At 39.5% G+C, this 23,996-nt stretch overlaps 5 protein-coding genes across 8 annotated transcripts; 2 read left to right on the plus strand and 3 right to left on the minus strand.

Moving 5' to 3' along the window:
* Positions 1-334: 334 nt before the first annotated feature.
* Positions 335-3,879, minus strand: LOC115626312 (WD and tetratricopeptide repeats protein 1). 3 transcript variants are annotated; one of them, XM_030521650.1, is made up of 3 exons: positions 3,843-3,879; positions 1,818-2,614; positions 335-1,752 (listed from the first exon to the last, which is right to left on the minus strand). In XM_030521650.1, the coding sequence occupies exons 2-3, from the start codon at positions 2,599-2,601 to the stop codon at positions 587-589; spliced, it is 1,950 nt and encodes a 649-aa protein (XP_030377510.1). In that variant the 5' UTR covers positions 2,602-2,614; positions 3,843-3,879; the 3' UTR covers positions 335-586. The 3 variants fall into 3 exon arrangements, with proteins under 3 accessions (XP_030377510.1, XP_030377519.1, XP_030377526.1); XM_030521659.1 differs by lacking the exon at positions 3,843-3,879 and having other exon boundaries at positions 335-1,356; positions 1,414-1,752; positions 1,818-2,664; XM_030521666.1 differs by lacking the exon at positions 3,843-3,879 and having other exon boundaries at positions 989-1,205; positions 1,336-1,752; positions 1,818-2,666.
* A 309-nt stretch (positions 3,880-4,188) lies between these two features.
* Positions 4,189-7,007, plus strand: LOC115625876 (ankyrin repeat domain-containing protein 13C). Its single transcript, XM_030521095.1, has one exon. It carries the CDS (start codon positions 4,245-4,247, stop codon positions 5,847-5,849), a length of 1,605 nt encoding a protein of 534 aa, XP_030376955.1. The 5' UTR covers positions 4,189-4,244; the 3' UTR covers positions 5,850-7,007.
* A 635-nt stretch (positions 7,008-7,642) lies between these two features.
* On the plus strand, positions 7,643-8,310 carry LOC115633944 (essential MCU regulator, mitochondrial). The gene has a single exon (XM_030531461.1). The coding sequence runs from the start codon at positions 7,716-7,718 to the stop codon at positions 8,001-8,003; it is 288 nt and encodes a 95-aa protein (XP_030387321.1). The 5' UTR covers positions 7,643-7,715; the 3' UTR covers positions 8,004-8,310.
* Positions 8,311-8,594: 284 nt separating this feature from the next.
* On the minus strand, positions 8,595-17,445 carry LOC115620547 (polyadenylate-binding protein). 2 transcript variants are annotated; one of them, XM_030513833.1, is made up of 6 exons: positions 17,284-17,445; positions 16,453-16,637; positions 11,739-12,211; positions 10,642-11,671; positions 10,275-10,581; positions 8,595-10,207 (listed from the first exon to the last, which is right to left on the minus strand). In XM_030513833.1, the coding sequence occupies exons 2-5, from the start codon at positions 16,616-16,618 to the stop codon at positions 10,328-10,330; spliced, it is 1,923 nt and encodes a 640-aa protein (XP_030369693.1). In that variant the 5' UTR covers positions 16,619-16,637; positions 17,284-17,445; the 3' UTR covers positions 8,595-10,207; positions 10,275-10,327. The 2 variants fall into 2 exon arrangements, with proteins under 2 accessions (XP_030369693.1, XP_030369701.1); XM_030513841.1 differs by lacking the exons at positions 16,453-16,637; positions 17,284-17,445 and adding an exon at positions 12,329-12,371.
* A 1,595-nt stretch (positions 17,446-19,040) lies between these two features.
* LOC115633658 (polycomb protein Pcl) lies at positions 19,041-23,895 on the minus strand. The gene is made up of 5 exons (XM_030531104.1): positions 23,736-23,895; positions 21,678-23,405; positions 21,243-21,415; positions 19,950-21,177; positions 19,041-19,877 (listed from the first exon to the last, which is right to left on the minus strand). The coding sequence occupies exons 2-5, from the start codon at positions 23,319-23,321 to the stop codon at positions 19,401-19,403; spliced, it is 3,522 nt and encodes a 1,173-aa protein (XP_030386964.1). The 5' UTR covers positions 23,322-23,405; positions 23,736-23,895; the 3' UTR covers positions 19,041-19,400.
* Positions 23,896-23,996: the final 101 nt, after the last annotated feature.

A 23,996-nucleotide genomic window follows, 5' to 3' on the forward strand; every position in this document is an offset into this window, starting at 1 on the left:
GCGAAATTCTGGCAGAAGATCATCAAAGATTAAAGAGCTATTCAAGATGATGAAATAAATTACATCTAGGTAATGTACACCCTTTAAAAATTTCATTTCTCAATGACTTTGAAACTAAACTGCTTCGTCATGGGTGAACTTGTATTAACCAGCAAATTCAAAAAACTTTTAATATAGGTACCTAAACACAGCGATAAAGAATTAAAAATACAGATTTTCTATGAATATTGTTTTTATTTATATACGGTTTCTGTCGCAATATCTTATATTCATTGTTTTGATTCATTTATTTTTATATTTTCAACAAAATATGTTTGAGCCTTAAATAAATTACACTAGTATCAATCAATATCGATATATGTATATTGCCCAATTCGATGGTTTTATAAAACAAGCACACAAATTTTTGAATGCGCTGCGTATTACATACATTATTTAATTTTAAAATTGTTGGTGGCCTAGGAGTACAGCGCTATTTGTGAATTTATTAATACACAGACGCTTGAAATTAAATATTTTTTCTATTTCTATGTGTTTATATATGGTATATATGTGGCATATTACGCTATTTAGTCGTGGTCGTTCACTAGTTATTAAAACAATACGTATTACGCGTATTCAAATCAAACGGATCAGTGTGCATCTTCTTTTGATTCTCTTCGACAGAGCGTGCTACATCCGATACAAGATTTGGGCGCTCTGAATCGGAAGATGCACATGGCGACCAGATTTTGATATCATGATCAATGCCACTGGTGGCTAACATACAAATGGATGGATGGGGCTGTACACAATTGACGATGGCACTATCGGCACGATAGACGGCACGGATCTTGGCAGTCTCGCCTTCCCAGATGAAAAAGTTTCCATCGTCAGAGCCAGCTACGATGAATTCGCCGTGTGCTCCCAAATAGTTGGCCTCCTTTATATCTGTTGTGACATTGCAATGGCCGACATACCTCTGTCGATAGTCCCTGGAAGCGCAACGAAGCTCATACTCGACCTCAGAGAAGCGTTGAATCCCGAAACCATTCTCCCCTGCTGCTGGTTGATCGGGCGTCTTATGGCGCACTCCTTCGCGAATATCCTTGTGTAGCATGAGAACGCCATGATTGTTAGCAAAGTTTGGAAAGCGTTGTATTAGTTCCTGTAGACATTTGTCCGCCTCTCGAGGGCGATGCAGTTCAAGAAGCGCACGGGATAGTCTAAAATGAGCCTTTACATATGACGGATCTAATCGCAGTGCCTCGTGACAATCGCGTAGGGCTGCATAGATGTCGCCAAACCAACCTCGACGCATCAGAGCCGTCGCCCGATTCAAATATAGCACCTCACCTTTTGGGTATTTAGCCAGAGCTGCGGAATACTCATCAATGGCAGTCAAAAGCTTGCCATGTTCAAGATATTCGTTACCCAGTTTCTTGTGATGCTCGATGCCTATCGGCAGAGTGTGGCTTTTGGTTGGTGCTTTGCACTCGCACGATGCTGAAGAATCCTCACCGGTTGATGATGGTGGCGCTGGCGGCGGGGTGTAGGCAGGAAGCGAGTAGAATATAGGTTCCACAGCATTGTTGAGATCATACCGATAAACATGCTCACATCCCATGTTGACCAACAACTCAGTGCCGTTCTCGTTGAAGGTCAAGTAGGTAATGGCACGGCCATCATGGTCCACATTCCAGCTGCTTTTTTTCACAATCTGTCCAGGTGCAAAGTAAGTTGCGCAACCCGTCGCCAATGTTTCGCCAGGTCCTACAATGAAAGATGAGGACAAATTGGCGATGTTAAATTGAGTAAACTTCAAACACAATATTTACCGGTGAATTCGTTTGGTACAACTGCCGGCATCAGATGGAGCATACGTCGATCATACACGCGAGCATAGGGATCATTGGCACCCACAGCCAGGTATTCAGTACGTCGTGGATTAATGGCTAAGCACTTCGCCTCAGTAATGGACTCAACAAGCGTGCACAAACTGATAAGACGCACGCGACTATCCTCATTCCGACAGCGATGCGGCTCTCGCATGTCCAGCTGCAATATATTGCCATCCTCTCCAGCCGACCAAAAGACATGCGGCGAATCTGGTGCGGTAGCCAAACGCTTGGCGCGCATCGTATGACAACTGCACGAAAAAATCGTCTCATTTGTGTGATTGATGTCATAGACATAAATAAATTTATCAGCAGCACAAGTTGCTACAATGCTGTTGTTGTGGCGTGGCAGAAACTTAACGGAGAACATGTTGCCCAAGTGTTTTGTGTGCACAACATGGACGCGCCGCTTTCGAAACGGATCCCATATCATAACTTTGTAGTCATCGGAGCCTGAAGCCAGCAGTAGTCCATCATTGCTCCACTCCATGCAATTGACACAGCCATCGTGTCCGGTGAGCACCGCCTCCTGTTCCAAACGGTCAATATAGCAAGGCGAAGCCAACAAACGACGACGCACCATATCTTCCACATCGACTTGTTGACGATGCCACTGCAATGAAGTCACGTTAAGTGGTGCACGCCCATTGCAGCCATAGTGATACCGTGAACTTGAAAATACCGTGCGGCATGGCGGTGGCGTTGATTCCTCATCACCCGACATTATCTTGATATCACTATAATAAATAACAAAATTTGGTATTTTAGTTTGCAGCAGTTTGACATTTCAACTAAAAACAACAAATACTACATAAATACTAAATAATGCCGTCGATGCACCTGCTATATGTGTGGCTTCTTCTGATGTTATTTTATCGTCAAGGCACAGCTGTACAACAGCTGTCTTACCGCGATGAGAGCCTTGCCAGACCGCTCTTTACCCCAAGGAAATCTGGCCAATAAGAACTATTGTTTGCCTTATTTTACCGTTATCTGCGTAGGCAGGCCTCACAAATTGTATTGCAAATTGAGCGGACTCTGAAATCAACGCCATCAAGGTCGACAAAAGGCCATTTCGATTTGAATTTTAGCTACTACCTGTGCAAAAATAGCATAAAATACATAGTTTGCGCTAAGACAAAGCGGAAGATACAAAACTGTGCACAAGCAAATTCACTCGAAAGTGTTCATAGTGGATGCGAAGACGAAGCTGACGCTGAAAGCTTCAAATCGTCCGGTACTGATTTTGTAAACGATTCGCTTGGTGTCATTTTTCTAAGAGATCTGTAGGAATATCGATATTTCGATGTTTTTGAGGGAAGAACATGGATTTATTGATACAATAAGATTTTATTGATGTCTATACATAGGGCACTTCATTTTGATATGTCATCTTATTTTTAAAGCTACGGTTTTTTATTAAATACAAAACATTCAAAGAATATACCAAAAACCAAAAAAAGTATAATATACAAAAAAAAATTCAGTGGGGGACTAGTCGTAAGGAACATCGAACATAGGGAATAAAACATCGATGTTCAAAAAAAATTGCGACTACCGAAAATAAATACGCATCGAAGATAAGGATGATTTTTCGGCGTTGCTTTTGAAAATGTTGGAGCCGACATCAAAATAATAATAGAGTTGAGGCGAGCACAGATTTGAAACGGCTAGACCTTTTGTCTTCATCATATGACAAAGAGCCCTCGTCTAGGCACTCGAGTGCGGTCAAGGCTTAAGGAAACTGTGATCACATTTTTATCAAGATACGCAAAAAAAAAAAAAAAAAAAAAAAACTGGAAAAACACCCCGTGTTGTAGTTGCAGTGCCCAATTAAATAATAAAATCAGCTTCGCCAGAAGTCCAACTTAATGCCACCTACTTAGCTGGGTCTCATCTTCTTAAAATTTAAGGCAATATGCATACTTTATAAATATATGTACACATAAAAAAATTATCACTTACCGCTTTCACTTAATACACTAATCACAATTAAACACGTCAACTTTTGTTGTTCTTATCAAAATAGAATCCAGCTGGCTCAAAATAAGCGATACGTATTCATTTTTGTCTTAACTTCAAAATATAAGTTATTTTAGATTGCTGAGCTCTGTTTATATACGATGAACAACTCACAGCTCATTAAAGCCTCCTTAGTTTGAAATGCTGTTTTGCGCGCCTTTCTTGTGTAAGGGCTCTGCTAACTTATTCACATGAATAGTTGGTATGTGATTTGAGCCGATATAGCAGGTTGGCAGCCCAGCCATATCAGGGTAGTGGGAGAGGCAAAGTCGTCAGCAGTTGTGCTGCGTATGTGTACATTGTGGAAAATTCGATATTCGCGCGAGGGGGGCGAAAAGTGCAAACATGTCCAACGAAAAAGAGGACGACAAAGAGGCAGATGCTAAATCAACATCTAGCGATGATTCAGATGAGTATCAATCAGCTGGAGAGGGTGAGGATTCGGAAACGGAATTGCGCCCGCCTGGGGCATCGACTTCAGCACTACTCCGCACACCAACGGCACCTGAAAGTGCGTGTAGGGCAGTTGATTTATCGGTGGAGGCGGGGAATGAGGCATCCATGTATCCATTGCATCAAAGCGTTTTCGAGGACGACATTAAGGCATTGCAGCGGCTGTTATTGTTACACACTGCTCCCGAGGAGGTAGGACGCAAGGACAAGCACGGTAACACGCCTCTTCATTTGGCTGTTATGCTTGGCCGCAAACAATGCGTACGTTTGCTGCTTGCCCATGGAGCGCCCGTCAAGATAAAAAATAATGACGGCTGGTCCCCGCTTTCGGAAGCCATTAGTTATGGTGATCGGTCAACAATCACGCAGATACTACGGATGTTGAAACTTCAGTCGCGTGAACATATGGAGAGCCGTCGTGAAAAATTAGTGAATGCGCTACGTCAGATGCAAGACTTTTATATGGAGTTTAAGTGGGACTTCCAGTCCTGGCTACCGCTCGTTTCGCGCATACTGCCTTCGGACATATGTCGACTGTACAAGTCAGGCGCCTCGATACGCCTAGACACCACACTGGTTGACTTCAATGACATGCGCTGGGAGCGCGGTGACATATCGTTCCTCTTTCGTGGTGAGGCGCCGCCCCGTGAGTCCCTTGTTCTGTTGGACAATGAACAGCACTGCTATCAGCGACTGCGCTACGAGGAGGCTGACATGGAGGACGAAGTCGATGTTTTAATGTCCACGGACATACTGGCCACTCAGATGTCCACGAAGACCATACAATTCGCACGCGCGCAACGTGGCTGGATATTTCGTGCCAACCGGAAGGAACTTATTGGCGGGCAGTATCAATGCGAGATCTATACCATACAGGGTTTGGTGCTGAAGCAACGCAAGCGAAGAGAGCACTTGTCAAATGAGGATTTACAAAAGAATCGTGCCATTGTCGAGACAATCACCAAGGGAGGCATTACCGATGCAAGGCGTGCCAGCTTGGCTAGTCAACAGCAGCCAACGCCACCAGATAGCGACACGAGCACCACACCCACAACATCCACAAATGGACTGACGTTGCCAGAGTTACCACGTCGGAGTTCCTTGCAAGCGCCGCCACCAACAATGGTTACTTGGGAAAAATACATTGGCGCCCCAATTGGTAAGTGCCCGATATTGGGGCGCCCACCTGTGCACAAGCAATCCAATAAGACGCTGCGAGCCACTGTGGCTATGAGCAAGGACTTTCCACTAAGTGTAGATATGCTGCTTGATGTTCTCGAGGTGGTGGCACCTTTAAAGCACATCAATAAGTTACGACAATTTGTCACGCTCAAGCTGCCCACTGGATTTCCCGTCAAAATTGAAATACCCGTTCTACACACGGTGACGGCCAAAGTGACGTTCCAGAAATTCGAGTTCCGCGATAATATACCCGCCAAGCTATTCGAAATTCCAGCCCATTATTGGGAGGACGTGCGTCGTTTTCAGGACTTATGACCAAGCGATGAGATGACCAATAGCAAGACGACGCCGTCATCTTGTACTGAAAAAGGCTCCAAGTTGATTGACTTAAATCGCAACGCCACAATGCCCCTGGCGGAGTTCGATTAAAAAGTCCATTACCACGCGCCACCCTCCTCCCATTTGCATGCATGACAGTGTGTGTATTCGTATGTTTATAGCTCTATGTGTACATGTGCGTATATAAAGTGGAAACAAAATTGCAATTTTTATAGCAGGTGAAAAATAACAACAACAACAATCATTAAGCTACCAAATTATGAAAAGTGTTACTGTACTTTTTTTTTAAATTTAATTTATTAAGGTTAAATTAAAAATTTACGCTCTGAGAATTGCAATTTTGGCTTTGAAAAACAAATTTAATTTGTTACAATATATGTGTAGACCATTTAATAGAATTAGTCTTTACTGCACGCCAGCCAAATAGAAGGGGGCGCCTCGACTACGTATTATTTATCGCCTTTTCGTTTAGTGTATTTTATGACTAGTACCAACGTTATATTTGCGTTAATATTGTACTATAACATTCTGCATAGGCCCGCAATCATTTTATTTTCCGTTAACGCAGATTAAAAGCTGCAGAAAAACAAAAACAAAACGATTTTGCCTTATCGGTAATTATTGGCGTACCTAATACTTTCGTAACAACCGCTGCAATTTTGTTGAATCAGCAGCGTCTAAAGTTGTTCACTAAAACTCATTTGTAAGCCCCCATTGCCCCACTTACGACTGTGCAGCTCAAAAATTAAAAAAATAAAATAAAATAGGTAGATGAAAATTTTATGTTGCATTAAAGTTATACAAATAATTTTTTTAAATTATCATAGCATGTCTTGTTTAGCTGTGAAAATTCATATATTTGTTTTTACAAATTAATTTATTTACACATGTACTTATTTGTATGTTTTTATTATTTATTAAAAAACATAAATTCAATGTAATTGTAAGTTATACAAATACCCGCACTGAATCAATTAATTTTTGCCTTTAAGCCAATATTCATACATAAATACTATGAAAAAAACAGATGTCACAACAAACGTCCGTAAACAGTTTTATAGACAATTTTTAAGAACCACGCTAGAGAATTTTTTTTAATATTCTCGAAAAATAAAAAGCTTTTGAATAACAATATTAATATGTTTATTTATATATATATTATTTGTTTTAGTAAAAGTACTAAAGATTTCAGGCTCAATTAAATTTTGTTGTTATAATTGACTTCCTCCCTACTAACTTAATGTGCCATCTCCATTGATTTATTAAACATTTCCTCCAGAAAATCAAATGCATTGGAATCAGTACATTTTCGGACATATAACACAAGAATTTGTAATTAAATATGAATAAAAATTGAACTATTTTGGCACGGTTTTTGAAGCAAATAAGATAAAAATTGCTTGCCTATACAGTATTTTCATATTAATTATGGAAATGAAAGCAATGCATATAGTACATACATACAAAGAGACATACATATATTTATATATATTTGTACGTTAATATGTGTAACGATGAAACTTAAGCAAAAATGTAAAAGTTCTTGGGAGCATTTGAAAATGCTTCTCAGACGTTATATACCAAACTTCCCCAATAAAAATAAAGCAATTTATTTCTAACACAATTGACATTTAATTTTAAACTGTTGTTTAACCGCGATAAAATACATTTTATAACACCGAGCCGCCAACTTTAGTTGTTGCCGCTATCTTGAAAGAACTTTGCGTTTTACAGCACTGTTACGATTATCAGCTGGCTTAAATCGAACATTTTCCAGAAATTACGCACAATTTGAGATAAAGGGATTATTTAAAGCAAAAATTAGTTATAATCGACCTTAAAATGATCGTTTCGCGTTTGGCAAATTCTTTGAACGCCGCGAGGCAACAATTTACACGTCATGCAGTGCGCAACAATCAAGCATTAGTACGTCGCCACATGTCGGGCGAATATTACCGAAGTGGGGCCATCAAACCCAAGCCTGAAGAGATGCCCTTCGGTCTGGTGGCCATTTTCTGTGCAGTTATCCCTGGACTCTTTGTGGGCGCTACTATCAGCAAAAATGTGGCAAACTTTTTGGAGGAAAACGATTTGTTTGTGCCCTCAGACGACGACGATGATGAGGACTAAATGTGGAGGACGGGCCTAATCTGTTGACTATGACTCCTTAAGTCAGGAAAACTTTTAAAATCTCTCTGATACTTATTTATTTTGATGCATTGTAAATCACGACACTCTCCTATTTAAAATACTCTTGCATTGCCTCTTTGTTTAACCTCCTTGGTATTGCAGGGAGAGTATTTAAATTTATTATTTTGATGGGAGACTTACGTTATCACGATATCCTTCAGTATCGTGGAATTATTTGGCTGCCCACTTATATTTGCTAATAAAAAGGACTTATTTATTATGTAAGCTTACACAATATTATAAAATATTCTCAAATATAGCTTATTGATTTGTTAATATTTGTGACGACAATTTATTTATATAATTTAGGAGATTTTGTCTATGGGGAAAGCGCTGGTACAAATACATAAACACACATATTAATTACATATGACATATACTTGTATATGTAAGTTATATATGTATGTATCAATATACATGTGCCGTTCTTAATTGTTCGGACAAAAACCGGGATGTTGCAATTAAAAAAAAAAAGGTTTCAAAACATGGACCTCATCCGATATCAGCTAGACTCAAATAAAACACCATCTGTTTGTTTTCGCCGAAGTGGAATTTTATTTCATTTAAATATTTTGGGTTACAAATGTTTTGCTTTATTGTTCTTGACTGCGCCGCGATTATTACAACTTACTCAAATATTTTTAAGAACGCTCACACAACGAGGTGCTTTTCTTGTAATTTTTCAACACTCATGCAATCAATTTTAACAATTCTATTTGAATCATACAAATTATTTGTTATATCAGTATATGTCTGCTATATGTTGTGTTTGTTATTAATATTTGACAAAAGTTAAAGTTTGCTCGGCAAGTTCCCCCAATTCCTTCCAATTCGGTTTTTTATTTTGTTTCGATAATGTTTTGTGGTTTCTTTTCCTTACTCATTCGCATTTTTGCAATTATTTAAAGATTTTTTTGCGTGATTTTCCTTCTTGTTTAATAAAAAAATATGAACGTTTCCACGGCACGATTTAAATGTGCCGTGCGCGGATTTTTCTTTCGCTTTAAATATATATATGTACATATATATATATTGTGTAAAAACATTATTTATTTGCAATATTTATGATTCCTTTTTTAATAACGATAGGCCGAACGCAATTTAAAAAATTCCTGGCGTTCTCTCTTACATGTTTTCTGTTCTTGCAATGTAATATTTAGAAACGGTTTCAATATACATTATAAACATAAAATTGTTTGCTTGCTTCTGCGTTTAGTTAGCTTGCTTTTTCTTCAATTTTCCCCCTCATAAGTTTTCACGCTTTAGCGCTTTTCGTGTATGTATTTTTCATATATGTTTTTAATATATATATATACTTTTTTTTACTTTTTCCTTTTGCAATTTTTTTTTAGTTTTTTACTTTTTCATTTATTTTTTTTTTTAAATTGTATTTTTTCAACATGTGTTTTTCATTTTTCCTGTTCTTGTTGTTAACAAAGTAGCAAAAACGGTTTTAATCAATTTAGCGGTTTCTCTGCTTGGTTGTATTTTTGTTTCGTTTTTTGTTTTAACATTTTGCAATTTTTTTTATGATTTTCTTTTTCCTTTTTTTAAAAGTGTGTATTTGTTTTGTTGTTTTTCGAATTCTCGAAACAAATGATGTGGCTTTAAAAAGAAAAAATCATTTAGCGTTCGTGGTATTAAGTTTGTTGTTAAAAATTAGTGAAGTGTTTTAAAGGTTTTTAGAAACAAGAAGCTTGCTGGCTATATTTGCAATTCATGAACGCTTTCATCTATTTTTAATTATAATCATTGACCATTCATTTATGATTTTTTTTTTATATATACGCATACAATATAAACATATTTCAATTCAAGCAATGACAAAAGGTGTTCATCTATCAAGTTCGATGACATCAAAATATGTAAAAATATATAAAAAACCAGCATTCACTATGCTGGTGGGTGTATGTGTTGACAATTCTTTTTCTGTGTAATGCGTAAATGCGTTCGAAAATAAATGATTGAAATTGTTGTTGTTAAATGATGATGTACAATACTCAGTAAATTGTTTAAGTGTTTCTATAATCCTGTTTGTTGTTGTTGTTCAGTGCGCATCATTCTTGAACGCTGCGTTTTTTCTTTTCTTGAGCATCAGTATGTGAATAGTTGTTGTGTGTAAATTGAAAGCAAATAGGAAAAAACTAGAAGAAAAAAGGTTAAATTATTAATTGTTATCGGACTACTGAGCTTGAGAGAATTGTAACCAACTTTTTTGGGTGTCGAGTGTCTTGATTAAATTTCATCATCCGCTTGTTGCGAGCTTAGTTAGCGGGTTCGGTAACGCGATGCACCTGGAGTACGGCCACGGCCTCCTCCACCTTGGCCTTGAGAGCCTCCTTATCCTCAATCATATGCAATAGCTCAGAATTTTCGATTTCTAACAACATGCCAGTGATCTTGCCAGCCAGAGTAGCATGCATGCGCTCAATCATTGGATAGAGACGCTCGCCAAGAATCTGTTTCTGCTCCTGAGGATTAGCATTGGCCAACAGTGACGCAATAAGCTTCTCCGGATCTGTGAAACAACCTTTAATTAGTATGGGATCACCTGGGAATGGAAATACCATAAACTTACTCTTGCCCTGCAGTTGCTGAGGCATGGGCTGAGCGGTCGGCTGCAACGCCTGTGGCGGATTACGCATGTTGGCGGTGTATTTGTAGTTTGGAGCACGTTGCTGAGCACCAGCCGCAATCTGAGCGCCAGCGATTTGCATATTTGGTGCAGCAACAGTTTGTTGGCCGGTGATGGCACGAGCGCCAGTGTTGCGCATATTGTTGGCTGCGGCAGCAGCAGCGGCGGCATGCGTGCCTTGCACTTGCTGGGGCTGGGCACCACGTGCACCGGCTGCAGCTGGGCGGAACTGAGCCGGCACCGCACCAGTTGCACCCTGGAAGCCACCAGCAGCGGCGGCAGCAGCGCCGGCCTGCACGCTCTGCACTGCACCGGCGGGACGGACCTGTGGAGCCCAGCGTGGAGTATTGCGCATCTGAGTAGCCATCTGTGGTCCAAAGAAGCGCTGACCCGGGGCCATGGTGGGAACAAAGAAACTGCCAGCGGCATTGGGCTGGAATATTTGTCCCAACTGTTGCATGCGCATGCCAGTCATGTGACGCATATACTGCGAGGCCAGATGTGCTTTACGCTCCTCCTTACGTTGTGCTAATGCCACATACAATGGCTTACTGCCTACAACGCGTCCGTTTAGCTCGGTAACGGCGCAGGTGGCTTCATTAGGCGAAATGAAACAGACGAAGCCAAAACCTTTAGAGCGTCCCTCCTCATCGGTCATTACCTTGGCCGACGTGATGGTGCCGTATAGCGAGAACTCCTTGCGCAGACGGTCATCATCGATGGAATCATCAAGGTTCTTTACGTACAAATTAACACCATACACGGAGTCATGACGTTTCTTCTTCAGTTCCTCGAACTTGCGCTTCAGCTCCTGCTGACGTTCCGCCTTCTTTTGGGCACGCGCCACATATAATGATTTTCCATCGCCCATATCTTTGCCATTAAGCGCCTGAACAGCAGCCTCTGCAGCCTCAGTGGTCTCAAAGGCAACGAAGCCAAAGCCCTTACTCTTGCCATCGTCTTTGGACATAACCTAGAACGAATCCAGACAATCAATTAGAACCTTATCTTATAAAAAGATTTGCCATTGTGTCACTTACTTTATAGCTAGTAATCTTTCCATATGGCTCAAAAAATTCCTTGAGCTTTTCGTCATCAAAGTCTTCGGTAAAGTTCTTCACATAGACATTGGTGAAAAGCTTGGCCTTCTCACCAAGCTCCTTCTCGCGCTCCTTGCGTGGTATAAATTTGCCCACATAGACCTTCTTGCCGTTCAACAACATGCTGTTTACCTTTTCAATGGACATGTTGGCAGCCTCCTCGGTCTCAAAGTGCACAAAGCCGTATCCCTTGGAATTTCCCTTATCATCAGTGGCCACTTTGCAGCTCAAGATGTTGCCAAAGGCAGAAAAGGTGTCGTAAATGGCCTTGTTGTCGATAGCCTTATCCAGATTCTTAATGAACACATTGCCAACACCAGAGCGCCGAAGAGAGGGATCGCGTTGGGACCACATAATGCGTATGGGCTTATTGCGAATCAAGTCGAAGTTCATAGTGTCAAGGGCGCGCTCAGCTGCAACGAGATTAGGAAACGGGAATAAGAATAACTATGATATAATTGCATTGGTATGCACTTGTCTACGAGTTCGTAGTTCTTACACTGCCAAAAACAAATTATAGTTCAACTAACCTAACGGTACAATTTGCTGGCCAGGCATGGCGGAAATTTGGTTATTCGAATATTACAATTTGTACTTTTATTTCTGTATGTTTTGTTTGACAATAATTTCACTATAAGTTACACAAGTAAATTTCTAAAATCTAATAACATTTAATAGGGCCATTGCGAAAGGGGTTTTAATTCAGCGCCCATAATAAAAAGGGGATAAAGTATTAACTGTTTCTTTAAATGTTTTTGTGTCCGATCTACTTCTGGCGGGGGTTTTTATAACGCTTCTACTTCTGTAAACAGCAATTCGGAGCCAATTTACATGGTAAGTTACGTACATTTCTGTAGCAACTTTAAATCTTAGTTGATTCAAAATAGATTCATTTTTGACCAACCAATGGGTTGAAGTTGCGACTCAGAATTAACAGTATACAGTATAACCTTAATAGGGATTGCTTTTAATTGATAGGGTATTTACGAAAAAAGTTCATATCGTTGTTCATTCTTGGGTTTCTGTAACGCTTCTACTTCTGTAAATAGCAATTCGGAGCCAATTTACATGGTAAGTTACGTACATTTCTATAGCAACTTTGAATCTTAGTTGATTCAAAACAGATTCATTTTTGACCAACCAATGGGTTGAAGTTGCGACTCAGAGAATTAACAGCAGCCAGTATTAACTTAATAGGATTGTTTTCAATTCATAGGGTATTTACGAAAAAAGTTCATATCGTTGTTCATTCTTGGGTTTCTGTAACGCTTCTACTTCTGTAAATAGCAATTCGGGGCCAATTTACATGGTAAGTTACGTACATTTCTGTAGCAACTTTGAATCTTAGTTGATTCAAAATAGATTCATTTTTGACCAACCAATGGGTTGAAGTTGCGACTCAGAGAATTAATAGCAGCCAGTATTAACTTAATAGGATTGTTTTCAATTGATAGGGTATTTACGAAAAAAGTTCATATCGTTGTTCATTCTTGGGTTTCTGTAACGCTTCTACTTCTGTAAATAGCAATTCGGAGCCAATTTACATGGTAAGTTACGTACATTTCTATAGCAACTTTGAATCTTAGTTGATTCAAAATAGATTCATTTTTGACCAACCAATGGGTTGAAGTTGCGACTCAGAATTAACAGTATACAGTATAACCTTAATAGGGATTGCTTTCAATTGATAGGGTATTTACGAAAAAAGTTCATATCGTTGTTCATTCTTGGGTTTCTGTAACGCTTCTACTTCTGTAAATAGCAATTCGGAGCCAATTTACATGGTAAGTTACGTACATTTCTGTAGCAACTTTGAATCTTAGTTGATTCAAAATAGATTCATTTTTGACCAACCAATGGGTTGAAGTTGCGACTCAGAGAATTAAAGGCAGCCAGTATTAACTTAATAGGATTGTTTTCAATTGATAGGGTATTTACGAAAAAAGTTCATATCGTTGTTCATACTTGGCATTCTGTAACGCTTCTACTTCTGTAAATAGCAATTCGGTGCCAATTTACATGGTAAGTTACGTACATTTCTATAGCAACTTTGAATCTTAGTTGATTCAAAATGGATTTATTTTTTGACCAACCAATGGGTTGAAGTTGCGACTCAGAATTAACAGCAGCCAGTATTAACTTAATAGAATTGTTTTCAATTGATAGGGTATTTACGAAAAAAGTTCATATCGTTGTTCATTCTTGGGTTTCTGTAACGCTTCTACTTCTGTAAAAAGCAATTTGGAGCCAATTTACATGGTAAGTTACGTACATTTCTATAGCAACTTTGAATCTTAGTTGATTCAAAATAGATTCATTTTTGACCAACCAATGGGTTGAAGTTGCGACTCAGAGAATTAACAGCAGCCAGTATTAACTTAATAGGATTGCTTTCAATTGATAGGGTATTTAAGAAAAAAGTTCATATCGTTGTTCATTCTTGGGTTTCTGTAACGCTTCTACTTCTGTAAATAGCAATTCGGAGCCAATTTACATGGTAAGTTACGTACATTTCTGTAGCAACTTTAAATCTTAGTTGATTCAAAATGGATTTCTTTTTTGACCAACCAATGGGTTGAAGTTGCGACTCAGAATTAACTGCAGCCAGTATTAACTTAATAGGATTGCTTTCAATTGATAGGGTATTTACGAAAAAAGTTCATATCGTTGTTCATTCTTGGGTTTCTGTAACGCTTCTACTTCTGTAAACAGCAATTCGGAGCCAATTTACATGGTAAGTTACGTACATTTCTATAGCAACTTTGAATCTTAGTTGATTCAAAATAGATTCATTTTTGACCAACCAATGGGTTGAAGTTGCGACTCAGAGAATTAACAGCAGCCAGTATTAACTTAATAGGATTGCTTTCAATTGATAGGGTATTTACGAAAAAAGTTCATATCGTTGTTCATTCTTGGGTTTCTGTAACGCTTCTACTTCTGTAAATAGCAATTCGGAGCCAATTTACATGGTAAGTTACGTACATTTATATAGCAACTTTGAATCTTAGTTGATTCAAAATGGAATTATTTTTTGATCAACCAATGGGTAGGAAGTTGCGGCTTAAGACTGGTGGTAGAAATAAAAATATATCAATAATAATAACAAACATTGCCAAAAAAACACATATTCATATGCGTTTTAGTTCATAGTTTGGTTCTTATTTACATGGTTATGCATTTCCTGAATGGGTTGCTAATCAATGCCCAAGTAGTAGTAATACATCAAGGTTCATTGCACTTTGTGGTATGCGCGTGCTTCACTTTCACAAGCCATACAGCAACAATAACAACAAAGAGGATGATGGTATTGTACGCTTAATTCAATAAAAAACACAACAACATGTAAACGACCTTTTTCGTAATCTTTCATAAAAGTAAAGAGGCAAATAGTAGCTAGCATTTTGGATCTGTAGGTGCGGTGAAAGTTTGTTTTTGTCGTTGGACGAAACAGGCTTTGGAAATAGAGGGGACTACTATAACTATCAACACATTCCGATTGATTAATTTGGCGGCTACGGTATGCCAAGAATTTACAAGTGTTAATTCAATGAATGAGCAGAGAGTGGACGCATCAATGACCGGCATGGTGAAAAAGTGAAAGCAAACAATATAAAGAAAAAATGAAGGTTTTTTTTATGGAAGACTAGCAAATAAATACATAAATAAACGTATTAAAATTTGGCGAAACGTGCAGACTTTTTCAAATTAAACTTAACCTAAAAAAATTACGCTATAACGAGAGAGAGAGAGAGGACATAAACAATAAAGACTTATTTACAAGTCACACACATTCACACTAATAAATATGTTTCTGGCGTGTATGTGGGTGTGTGTGTGCATGGAAACAACAAAATCTGCAAAACACTGCGGGGCGTGGCGCGGCTACGAGAGCGATAAGCGCGACAATGAAACATTAAACCATTTCAATTGTAATTTATGTGACGACGTAGCAAAAGACAGAAACTTCTAGTCTATACTAGCAAATGTACATACATATGTGTACAATTGTGGGCAGCAGTAAAAGCAGCTGTTTTTATACCCTGTACTCGAAGTAGAGTAGAGTATGCTATGTAAAGTATTTCCGATGCAACAAAATATATATAATTTTTATCAGCAAGAAAAAATCGATTTAGCTATAAATTATATTCGCTATCTCTAGTTTAAAATTTAATTACAAAAAAAAAAAAAATGCTGTTTGGGTACTTTTTGATTTTCTTTCTGCTTCTGATGTGCAGTGAGCAGTGCTGCTTATAACAGTGAGCAAAACAGACTCGCAAGCTTTTTTTTCTTTTTCTGATATAGTGTATTTGAAAATCGAGCTTACTTAGGTAAATATTCTCTCTTGTTTTTATTCATTTTATTTTTTTTTTAGTTTTTGCAATAACTGGAAATTTCACACATGTCAAGAGAGACCGAGAGAGGCACACGAACACAATGGTGCTGCTCTGGCCTTTTTCTTAGTATGAATATCTGTGTGAGTGAATCGAAATTGCACACGTGTTTTTAGCTTACAATTGCAATGATTATTATAAAGATCTTCAAATAAGTTGATTTTCCGCAATAATTAAGTTAACAATTTTCTCTTTAAGCATCTATGTACATGTATGTATGTATGTATAACTATTTACATAGTTCACATGGCAGTACTCACCGTCGGCTGGCTGCTGAAAGTTGACATAGGCATAGCCCAATGAGCGGCGGGTTACCACGTCACGGCAGACACGAATGGAGAGAACTGGGCCAGCAGTTGAAAACTTTTCAAAAAGTCCCGCTTCGTTAATATCCTGGTGTAGATCACCCACGTATAGAGAAGCCATATTTGATAATTAGGTCCTCCTACGTATATATGGATAAATATTACAAATTATTTGCTTTTATGCGAGCGAGTTAAAACGTGTAGATTGGTATGTGTATTCGATAGCCTTTCAATGAATTTGAAAGTAGGGGGTAAGCCCGCAGTTACGAGTATCTTGATTTCTTATTTTTGTACAGTTAGTAATTTTGTGTGTTCAATTCAGTCTTCTGTTTATCTGTGTGCCCTTATGTGCAAACATACTGACGCATGTGACCGACGGACGGTTGGTCGACATGGCAACACTGCCGCATGCATGTGCTTTGTTGTTGCTGATTCCTCTAGGTTTACTTATTTCGCGAATACTAGCATAGGCGAACCACCACCACTAAAAAACACGTTGGAAAATTTCCACATGTGCGGAACACACACAGACTAACCAAATGTACACAGATTGGCGAAGCTCGCAATTAACTTTAATTTCATCACAATTCTTTAGCAGAGCATATGCCATTTTAATGCAAATTACACTTTGTATCGCCTTTGTTCAATTCTCTTTAGCATGTTCGTTTTATTTCAGCAGCGATAGCTTCGTCGCCATCTTGCATCGACGTCATAGTCGAGCCACATTTCACAAGAAAAACGTACGCCTTTCCTTTGTTCTCTACTTGCACGTTTTCTCGTACTTACGTTTTCAACACTTGCTCGAATTTTTTGCTACTTTTTACAATTTTTTTTTATTAATTTTATATTTTTAATTTTTTTTTGGTTTTTTTATGATTTTTTCTTCACAAAAAATATGTGATAAGCCGTGTGCATAAGCGAATCCACGACCGCTCACGAAAACGGACTCTACTCGACTCGGCGTGCAAGTGAACGAGAACGAGTACTTGTGTCAAAAATATTCGCCCAACCTGGCTAGCTCGCCAATATGGTCGGTAAGAGTTGACAGCTCTGCACTTTAATTTCGTGTGTTATCGATATAAATTATCGATGCAACTATAGCGAATGACAAATGCGCGAAAATAATTGTTCACTCAATGCAATGGAATTGTTTATTTTTGGGATAGGATATATTTACCCAATAAGATGCAAATTTCTGGGTTCCCTTTTTTTGTTATAAAAAAAAAACGTGATTTAAAAATGGCGCGCTCAAACTTCCTAAAAATTTGTAAGTTATTTTCACTCACGTTTGATCTATCGTTTATTTTTCTTTTTTTTACGAAATAAAAAACTCAAAGAAATATGCTGGAAAAGTTTCAACTATTTGCCGTATTTTTTTTTAATTTTTTACTGGGTGGTTTTTTGGGTTTCTGTATAGTTTGTTTTTTTTTTTTTTTTGAGGCGGATACACCGGTACCGAAACGTGTGGCGTTTGTGTGCCAAATGATACCTGCAATATTAATTAAAGTCAAACTGAAATGTCATAACCGCTAGTGCTGCTTAGCCTACTAGGAATTTTCAGCGTTTTTATATAGCGTTTATGTTTGTTATTATAACAATTCAGATATTGCAGTTATATGTCTAAATCTTTAAAGTCTAAAGATTCTATTTTAATAACTCTAAACGAGTATAAAAAATATTAGAATATATTATCTATATTTTTATTTCCAGTCTCTAGAAACAGTTTTTAATTTTATACCCGTGTGGTAAGAGGGGTACATTAAGTATGTGCAGAGTAACAAGCCGGAGGAGCCATCTCCGACCCAATAAAGTATACATACGTATATATTTTTAATCAACATGAAGAGTCGAATCGATAAAGCCATGTTCATATTTCCAAAGGTACATAAGCTAAACTTAAATCTACTATTGTTTTAAATTTCACCCAAGTCGATAAATTATAAAAGTTATTGCCGAAACAATTTCAATCCAGTACCGACGCCCACAAACTACAGGAGGGGGTGCATATAACTCAGCGCCGAAAGTTTCTGTCTTGTTTAGTTATGGAAATAAGTTGTTTTTCTAAATGTACTATATACAAGAATATATATTGGAAATAAGTTATGTTTTTCAAATTTATAGACTTAAGACCAATTTTATTTGAAGATTATTAATATATTTTTTATTCATTTAGTTTAAATATTAGCATTTGCTTGTGTGTATTTTGTAATGGATGAGATTTCGCATGTGTGATCAACTCGTTTTTGATTTTTTGTACCGCCTAAAACTATGGCGTATTTAATTTTTTCAATTATGCCTAATCAATGTTTAAATATTAATTACTTTCTAATTTGTGTTCGTGTGTAGTATACCTCAAGCAATTTTTGTATGCATAACATAAATTTTTTCTTCAGAAAAGTACATACATATATTTTTCGAAAATACATATACCGAGTATAGTAATAGAACTGAACTTAATCTAGCGACGAATACGAACTCAGTTTACCCTTTATATAACATAATAATTTGTAATTTTCAGCAGTTCATTAAGCATGAATATAATTTGATTTTAATGGGGGGACATTTTGTATCGAAATTTTTAATACTTTTCAAGTGACAATTTTCCAACTACAATTGGTCTTTATATTAAAATTTACTTTTTTCTTAATAAATTAAACTGCCATTGCACAATTAAAACCTGTAATCAGTTGCGATTTTTTTCTTGCTTCTCAAAGAATTTATAATATTTCTCTATATGTTGGCAGTGTTAATGTGTGTGGTGTCATTTAGCAATTTTTTTAAATAAAAAAAAGTCTAACAAAGAACATATGTCGGCAAGCTCCGCGATCTTTAACCAAACACAAAAATGAACGCGTAAACAAAAATGTCATAAGTGTAAGCAAATATGGAATGAATGTCCATAATTAATTGCCGCTATTGTTGCCATTGCCACATCCAAGACCAGTGGTTGTCGCTGTATCGCCACCCCATTCTACCAGATACTGCACCTGTCCATTGCTCACACGCCTTTTAGCCCTTATGGCAAAGGACTCACCGGCATCTATGCGATTGATGGCACCGCCAAAATATTTGTTAACCGACTGCTTTAGGTCCTGCATGACTGAGTTACCGTTGCTGGCATTGATAGACGTGCCACCAGCACTGCTGCTTCCATTTGTGGCTGTCGACGAAGTTGAGCTGCGTCGGCTATTTCCCTCCGAGCTGTTTGATTTTCTCGGTCGTTGGCGCAATAGACGACCATGAGATGGTTTGTTCTCAATCGGTGGAAGCAGTTTGGCCACATTGTTAATTGGTGGAGTCACAACCGGCTGTTGCAAATCTTTGGCATATACGGGAAAGTAGTGGCTTGGTATAGGGTTAATGGTTGTCGTATTGATGATCTGTCCGAAAAAATATAACAAAATGTTAGTTAAACTTTCTAGCGGTGTAATACGATTGCAATCCTAACTCACCTCCACGGCCGTGGTTAGGCGTCTCGTGCGTCGACGACGCACTTCTTGATTAGGTCCAATTGTAATATCTTTGGCACTCAGTCTTCGCTTTATGGTGCGAACCATGCGCGGCTGTTGTCTGCTCAGCTCTGCGCTCCCCAACTTGGGAAATATGCTGCAGCCTGCTACAGTGGTTGCGGCTCCTAGCCCCGCTCCCGTCGCCGATAATGCGCCATTCAAATTGAAAATGCTATTGATTAGGCCCGCAGTTATACCGTTTGGCGAGTTACCTTGACGCAGTTGCGTTGCAGTTATGTTGGCATTTTTCTTGGGTGTGGTCATCAGAAAGGGATTATTGCGACCTAGGAAATTGACCGGTGGTGGTATGATGTGGTCTAATGAAGAGGTTCCACGACTGCTGCTTGAATTCTCATCGGATGAAAGATCACAGTTTCGGGCGCTGCTGCTGTTGTCGTAGCGTTTGGCAGCAACATCCTTGTAGGACTTTGACAAACGGAATGCTTTACGTTTGCGACTGGTCTGCTGCTGCAGTACCCGGATAGGTGGTTGCGGCGGTGCCACCGGTAACTTTTTATCATTGTTGTTGTTCTGACCATCGTTGGCGTTGTCATCATCGACCAACAATTGGAGTGTAGGTTGCAGTTGCTGTTGCTTTGCTTGCTTCTTCGCCTTCTCCATAATCTCTTTAATGGGTATTTCATCCTCACTGGTGTCTGCTGCAGTCGTGGCCACTAAGCCATGATCCTCCTTCTGTTCGTCGTCCGTTTGGAATTCATAGACATCTTTTGTGGTCCGGGCAACGCAGTCTGTTGACGGCAACAGCAATAACTTGAACTTGTCCACCAGCAACTCATCGGAAAGCACCTCGTTCGGCTGCAGGAGCACTTTAGGTGTGAGTGGTGGGCCATTGTGACGCAGGGCATAGCATGACGGCGCTCGCTTAAACTCGCGCCCGCACACAAAACGCTCAGAGTAATCCTTAAGCGTCTGCTTGATGCGTTCCATCAGCTGAGTCTCCGGCAATGCGCGCCATTCGGCACAGATGGGCAACTGATGGCGCTGCTTTAGTATAAACGGCCAAATATCCTTGAGCAGATGATAGTATTTCTGATGTTGTTGCTTCCGAAGATTGTAGAGTGTTATGTGAAGTACGTCCACCCAATCAATTTGCAATCGGCGTATAAACTCTATGCCATCATTACACACCGTGCAGCAGAAAACAAAGAAACTGCGAATAAAATATGTGAACACTTGTCAGCCTGGAAGTTAACAGTTTGTGTTTGATTTGCTTACGTGTCGCCGCGCAGCAGCTTACGGTTAAAATTCTGCATGCATTGGGTGTGGAACCAGTTGCGGCACTTGCAACACTGCAACATATTGTGATCGAACCTGCCAGCCTTACCGCAATAGCAATAGATTTGCTCCTCATTCACTCGATGTTTCTCATCCCAGCTAAGTTTATCAGCCTGTAATTAATCGAAGTCAATGACAAACAGTGAGTGATGACACATGGGCCCAAAGACTATCATATTATGATATTAAACTGCCTAAGACGTATTATTATCTTAAGATCTTTACAACCACCAAGACTAGCCACGTGCATCGTGATCAGCATTAAGTTTATCAATTTCATTTGACAATGAATAGAATTGTTATATTAGAGTATCTTTGTATTTATAAAAGTTCTTGAAGTTCTTAGATTTGCTCTAAATCATAAATGTTACTTACATGATATGGAAGCTGGCGACAAATTCCTTTTAGTTTGCCTTCATTGCCTGATAGAGGCTGTTGCATCTTCATAGGCTTCGCGCATCGCTTGCAGCACCAGATGCCACTGCCAGTAGTAGTCTCAGTCGTACAGCCACGATGATAGCCACGACCACAACGCTCGCATATCTCGACCACATCGTTGTGTTGGGCCCGTTTACAGGCTACACACATGGGACCATTTGGAGCGGAACTGCTCTCCTGGGCGCTGTTGCCGCCCAGCTTGCGCAGCTTCTCCGGCTCACACCACTGCTCCGACTTGTCATCAAAACGAACCAGATACCGCTGCTCGGCCTGATCGATAATGGTGCCCAGATATAAGCGACCATCGTTACATTTTATGAACACATCCTCTTGCAGCCGGTAACTTATGGTTGTTTTGGGCAGGGTATCAGTCTCCTCTGGCAGCTGCGTTGGCGGGGGTGTTGGTGGAGTTAATGGTGCAGGTACCATTTCTTCCGCCAACCTCTCAATGCTGCTCTGTGCTACACAGGTGAAGCTCTGCTTAACCTGTGGGCTGGATTTGGGCAAAATTGTTGATGTCGACAAGGGCGGTGGCGACGGTGTGCCTGCAATGCTGGGTGTTTTGAGCGGTGAGCTCATTGCCTCCGGTGTGGTAGGCGGAGTTTGTGGTGTTGCTGTAGTTGAGTCTGGCTCATCAATAACAATTACTGCAGCATTTGAGGAGACGCTGCTCCGCCCTAGACTCATGGAGCTACTACTACTACTGCAGCTACTATCGGCTGTGCTGCTGTCAATGAGTGGCATCAGAGCTTTATGCTGTATAGCGGGTATGATGGGTGACGGTTGTTGTTGTGGCTGCAGCGTTGATGTGGAGAGCGTATTACAGAGATTGGACGGCGTTGCCGACTCTGCATAGTGGTTGTTAATGCAAATATTAATGCGATCGAGCAGCACAGTGGGGGCGGCCCCACCATTGGGTGGCACATTATGTGAGCTGCTAACGGGCACCAGTGGCGGTGGTTGAGTTGGCAATACTTTGGCAGTGTTATTATTGTTGTTGTTGTGGTTGCTGTTGGCCATCAGTCTGCTTAAGTTGTCTGCAGTTGTGGCCTCAGCATTGGGCAAGAAGAAAGATTGAAGCGTACTGCTGTTCGCTGGCCCATAGAGATCCGCTGTTGGGGTTACGGTCGTTGTTGGCGTAAAGAGCTGCTCTGCTGTCTTATTTATATTATAGATATTATTGGCCCCTGTGGAAATGATGCGTATGTTGTTGGCCTTAAATGGAGTGGACGTTGTTTGAAGCGGCTGTTGTTTTGCTGCCGGTAGCTGTGTTTGGGTATAGTTGTTAGTTATTTGTATGGTATTGGGATGTGTGGATGCTGTCGGCGTTGATGTCGCATAATAACGCTTCGGTCCGCCGCCATTGGATATTGTCATTGCCTGGCTGGATGGCAAGATCTGATAGGTCATCCATTGTGGTTGCTGTGAATTCAATTGCGTTGGTATTTGCAGTGTGGGCGCCGGCGCCGATGTTGGCTGGGACATGTAGCTGAATGTTGTCGCACCTCCGGATTGTTGAAGGAATTGGGGCGCGACATTTTGTGTCGTGTGTTCATGTTGCAAGTGAAAATGGTTGTTCATTATTTGAAAGGCAGCCTTTTAGCTAAGTATGTATATGTTAATATATTCCTCTATGTTGTGTACAGATTTTGTGCGCAGTCTTTTCTGTAATAATAAAACAAGTAAAATGATTGAATAATATTATTCATTCTTCGCCCAATGTAAGCCGGCATTTTTTGTCTGCTGGCTGCTTTAATTATATACTTAATTTTGCTTGTGTAATTAAGATACCTAATAGAGCAGCAACAATCTGGCGCCTTTTTTCAATAGATTTGTTGTTGGTGCACTCAATACATGCGCAGCACGGCACATGTATAGAGGCCCGACTGTCTGAAGTCGCGGGCCCTTTTGTATTCCACTTTTTTCACGCAGTCGTGCACGACGACGTTGAATTGGCAGTGAAAAAGGCCAATTTTCAGAACAGTTTTAACATACCTTTAGTGTGTTTCAACACATGTACTCAATTAGTATAGTATTAAAATACGTCCATTTGCAATTTTTAAGTAGTTTTGTGCATTGTTCAGCATTATATCAAGCAAAAACACACGAAAAACAGACAAAGTTGATTCGGCAATTAAGTTAAGTCGGCCATTTTTCAACATATGTGTTGGCAAATAACCAAAGCGGTGCATTTCGCGATCAGTGTTCAACAGCGATGGAAGACAGTCGGCACCTGGAAGACACACAAATAAATTG

The sequence above is a fragment of the Scaptodrosophila lebanonensis genome, unplaced genomic scaffold (genome assembly GCF_003285725.1).
Source record: "Scaptodrosophila lebanonensis strain 11010-0011.00,11010-0021.00 unplaced genomic scaffold, SlebRS2 tig00000001-arrow-pilon, whole genome shotgun sequence".
Taxonomy (NCBI): domain Eukaryota; kingdom Metazoa; phylum Arthropoda; class Insecta; order Diptera; family Drosophilidae; genus Scaptodrosophila; species Scaptodrosophila lebanonensis.